The following is a 3,647-nucleotide window of genomic DNA, read 5'->3' on the forward strand; positions in this document are numbered from 1 at the left end:
GCTGCCAGCGCCGAGGGGCTGCCCGTCGCCCCATGTCCTGTCTGCCGGCCTGGTCCGTGTGATCCCCGTTGGTCCCCGCTTCCCTGGCCGTCTCCTCTGGCAGGGGGGGTCTCTGCCTTCCTCCCTCCTGCCGCGTCTCCAGGCCTCCCCCCGGCCGGCCGGGCACCCTCTGAGGCCCCTCCCGCTGCCCTTCCCTCTCCAGACAACGACTGTGGGGACAACAGCGACGAGGCGGGCTGCAGCCACTCCTGCTCCAGCAACCAGTTCAAGTGCAACAGCGGGCGCTGCATCCCTGTGCACTGGACCTGCGATGGGGACAACGACTGCGGGGACTACAGCGACGAGACTCACGCCAACTGCACCAACCAGGGTGAGCCCCGGCCGCGGCCCTGCCCTGGCTGGGAGGGAGCAAGTGGCGACGGACCTCCCGGGCACCAGCTCTGCTGCCGCCCCCCCTGGAGAGCCGAAAGCCCCCCAGCAGAGCAGAGCCCCTCCCTTCCAGGCAGGGAATCCTGCAGCATCCTCTGCCCACGCTGGTGCCCCCTCCTGCACCTCTGGGTGTCCCCGGCCCGTTCCCTGCGGGCTGAGTGCCCAGACCTCCCCGACCCCGGCTCCTCACTCCTCGGGGCAGAGGTGCTGAGCGGGTGCATGTGCCCCCCCAGCCACACGCCCGCCCGGGGGCTGCCACACCGACGAGTTCCAGTGCCGGCTGGACGGGCTCTGCATCCCCATGCGCTGGCGCTGCGACGGCGACACGGACTGCATGGACTCCAGTGACGAGAAGAACTGCGAGGGGGTCACCCACGTCTGCGACCCAAACGTCAAGTTTGGCTGCAAGGACTCAGGTGAGATCAGGGGAGGGGGGAGCCTCTGCCCCCTGCCCCAGAGGAGGGGCTGGGACCCGCCTCGGCTCGGAGGGGACAGGGACAGCAGGTGGGGGGACACCAGCCCCTGGGCAGCTGGGACCCCCAGTGCCTGGAATAACATCGCCTCTGCCCCCGCCCGCCTCTGCAGCCCGCTGCATCAGCAAGGCCTGGGTCTGCGACGGGGACAGCGACTGTGAGGACAACTCGGACGAGGAGAACTGTGAGTCGCTGGTGTGCAAACCTCCCTCCCACACCTGCGCCAACAACACCTCCATCTGCCTCCCCCCCGAGAAGCTCTGCGACGGCTCTGACGACTGCGGGGACGGCTCTGACGAGGGCGAGCTCTGCGGTGAGCGCGGTGCGGGGCGCGGGACTCGGGGCCTCCCACGGCCGGGAGCTGGCGAGGACCTGACGGGCCCGTCCTCTCCCCGCAGACCAGTGCTCCCTGAACAACGGCGGCTGCAGCCACAACTGCACCGTGGCCCCCGGCGAGGGTATCATCTGCTCCTGCCCGCTGGGGATGGAGCTGGGCTCTGACAACAAGACCTGCCAGATCCAGAGCTACTGTGCCAAGCACCTCAAGTGCAGCCAGAAGTGCGAGCAGGACAAGTACAATGTCAAGTGCTCCTGCTACGAGGGCTGGATGTTGGAGCCCGATGGCGAGAGCTGCCGCAGCATGGGTGCGTGCGGGTGGGCTGCGGGGCCGCTGCTCGTGACGGGGGTCACCCTCCCACCGCTGAGGATGGTGCTGCCAGGCACGGCCGAGTGCCCAGGGATCCGCCAGGCAGCGGAGCCCTCGCTGTCCCCCCCGGCACAAGTGGCTCTGTCCGGTGCAGGGGTGTGGGTGTGCCCGTAGCTGGGGCTGGGGCCAGGAGCCCGGGACCCTTCCCCCTGCCCCGGCTGTGCCCCCCATCTGACCCCACCCTGCCTTCCGCAGACCCCTTCAAGCCCTTCATCATATTCTCCAACCGCCATGAAATCCGCCGCATCGACCTGCACCGGGGTGACTACAGCGTCCTGGTCCCCGGGCTGCGCAACACCATCGCCTTGGACTTCCACCTCAACCAGAGCTCGCTCTACTGGACCGATGTGGTGGAGGATAAAATCTACAGGGGGAAGCTGCTCGAGAATGGGGGTGCGTAGCCCTGAGGGTGCGGAGCAGGCTGGGGAGGCCAGTGGGTGGCAAAGCTGGGGCGTAGTTCTGGGATGAGGGGTGCCGGCTGTGACTCCCTGGCACCCCACAGAGTCCACAGCCCCTGTAGCGATCCTGTTCTGCTCTCCAAAGTTGCTCATTATGTAGAAATTAATTAGCATTCCCAGCACTTCCCTAATGGTAATTACAACCTGGCAGCTGGGAGCACAAAGCCAGGCCCCCTCCCCATCAGTGCTGCAGGGCTGCGGGAGGGGGCACCACAGGGGCACAGTGTGAGCCCAGCGCTGGCACCACGGACGTGGGGCTGAGCCCTTTGGGGTTTGGGCTCCGGTGGGGGATGATGCACCCCCCCGACATCAGCCCCAGTCAGGCTGGATGGGGCTGTTCAGGATGGTCGCGGTGACACGGGAAGAGGCACTGTCCTGAGCTGTCCCCTCCCGGCGCGGTGCCCTGCAGCCTTGACCAGCTTCGAGGTGGTGATACAGTACGGGCTGGCCACCCCCGAGGGACTGGCCGTGGACTGGATCGCTGGCAACATCTACTGGGTGGAGAGCAACCTGGACCAGATCGAGGTGGCCAAGCTGGACGGCACCATGCGCACCACGCTGCTGGCAGGGGACATTGAGCATCCCCGCGCCATCGCCCTGGACCCCCGCTACGGGTGAGGCAGGAGGGGGTCACTGGGACACGGCGACACCGCTGGGATCATGCGGGGCTGGGCCACGTGCTCCTGTTGGGGCACGCGCCCCAGCACCGGTTTGGGAGGTGGAGCTTGGGGTGCCCATGACGACCGTCCCCGGTCACTGTCCCTGCAGGATCCTCTTCTGGACCGACTGGGACGCCAGCCTGCCCCGCATCGAGGCCGCCTCCATGAGCGGCGCGGGCCGGCGCACCATCCACAAGGAGACAGGCTCGGGGGGGTGGCCCAACGGGCTCACCGTTGACTACCTGGAGAAGCGCATCCTCTGGATTGACGCCAGGTGGGACTAGGACACCCATCTCTGCCCTGTGCCACCCGGTCGCCATCTCCTCTGCACCCTGTCCTGCTCCTCTGTGCCCTGTCCCTCCCCGTCCCCCCCGGTCCCCCAGCTCTGGCACCTCTGTGGGGTCTGTCTGGCTGCAGCACGTTCCAGCCTCTGCTCTGGGTGTTCTCTGAGGGGCTCTGATCCCTGGTGTACATCAGGAGTCGTCCTGCTCTGCAGCATTAAGCAGAGCAGAGGAGGCAGCTGCTGAGAGCTGTGGGTGGGTGGTTGCCGCTGGGTTCAAGACCCGACCTTTGTGGGTGCTTGGGAGCCCTCGCCCAGCCCCCTGCTCGCCCTCAGCCCGCGTTTTGCCACGCACAGGTCAGACGCCATCTACTCAGCCCTGTACGATGGGACGGGGCACATCGAGGTGCTGCGGGGACACGAGTACCTGTCGCATCCCTTCGCCGTCACGCTGTATGGGGGCGAGGTCTACTGGACCGACTGGCGCACCAACACGCTGGCCAAGGCCAACAAGTGGACTGGGCACAACGTGACGGTGGTGCAGAGGACCAACACGCAGCCTTTCGACCTGCAGGTCTATCACCCCTCACGGCAGCCCCTGGGTGAGGCTGGGGGAGCAGAGGCGGCAGGAACGGGGGGGGG

At 67.4% G+C, this 3,647-nt stretch overlaps 1 protein-coding gene across 6 annotated transcripts in view; it reads left to right on the forward strand.

The window, feature by feature from the left end:
* The window catches only part of LRP1 (LDL receptor related protein 1), a 56,280-nt gene that overhangs the window by 24,693 nt on the left and 27,940 nt on the right, over nucleotides 1-3,647 (forward strand). For all 6 annotated transcript variants that reach the window (XR_003400312.1, XR_003400313.1, XM_026867451.1 and 3 more), the window contains 8 exons: nucleotides 203-370; nucleotides 663-845; nucleotides 1,015-1,215; nucleotides 1,301-1,546; nucleotides 1,804-2,001; nucleotides 2,476-2,680; nucleotides 2,835-2,999; nucleotides 3,363-3,607. Coding sequence is in view for 4 of the 6 variants with exons in the window: in XM_026867451.1 (XP_026723252.1) it covers nucleotides 203-370; nucleotides 663-845; nucleotides 1,015-1,215; nucleotides 1,301-1,546; nucleotides 1,804-2,001; nucleotides 2,476-2,680; nucleotides 2,835-2,999; nucleotides 3,363-3,607 (1,611 nt within the window). In the remaining 2 variants the exon portion in view is untranslated. The remainder of the gene's footprint in view (nucleotides 1-202; nucleotides 371-662; nucleotides 846-1,014; nucleotides 1,216-1,300; nucleotides 1,547-1,803; nucleotides 2,002-2,475; nucleotides 2,681-2,834; nucleotides 3,000-3,362; nucleotides 3,608-3,647) is intronic.

Source organism: Athene cunicularia, unplaced genomic scaffold, assembly GCF_003259725.1.
Source record: "Athene cunicularia isolate RWA unplaced genomic scaffold, athCun1 SCF_42, whole genome shotgun sequence".
Taxonomy (NCBI): domain Eukaryota; kingdom Metazoa; phylum Chordata; class Aves; order Strigiformes; family Strigidae; genus Athene; species Athene cunicularia.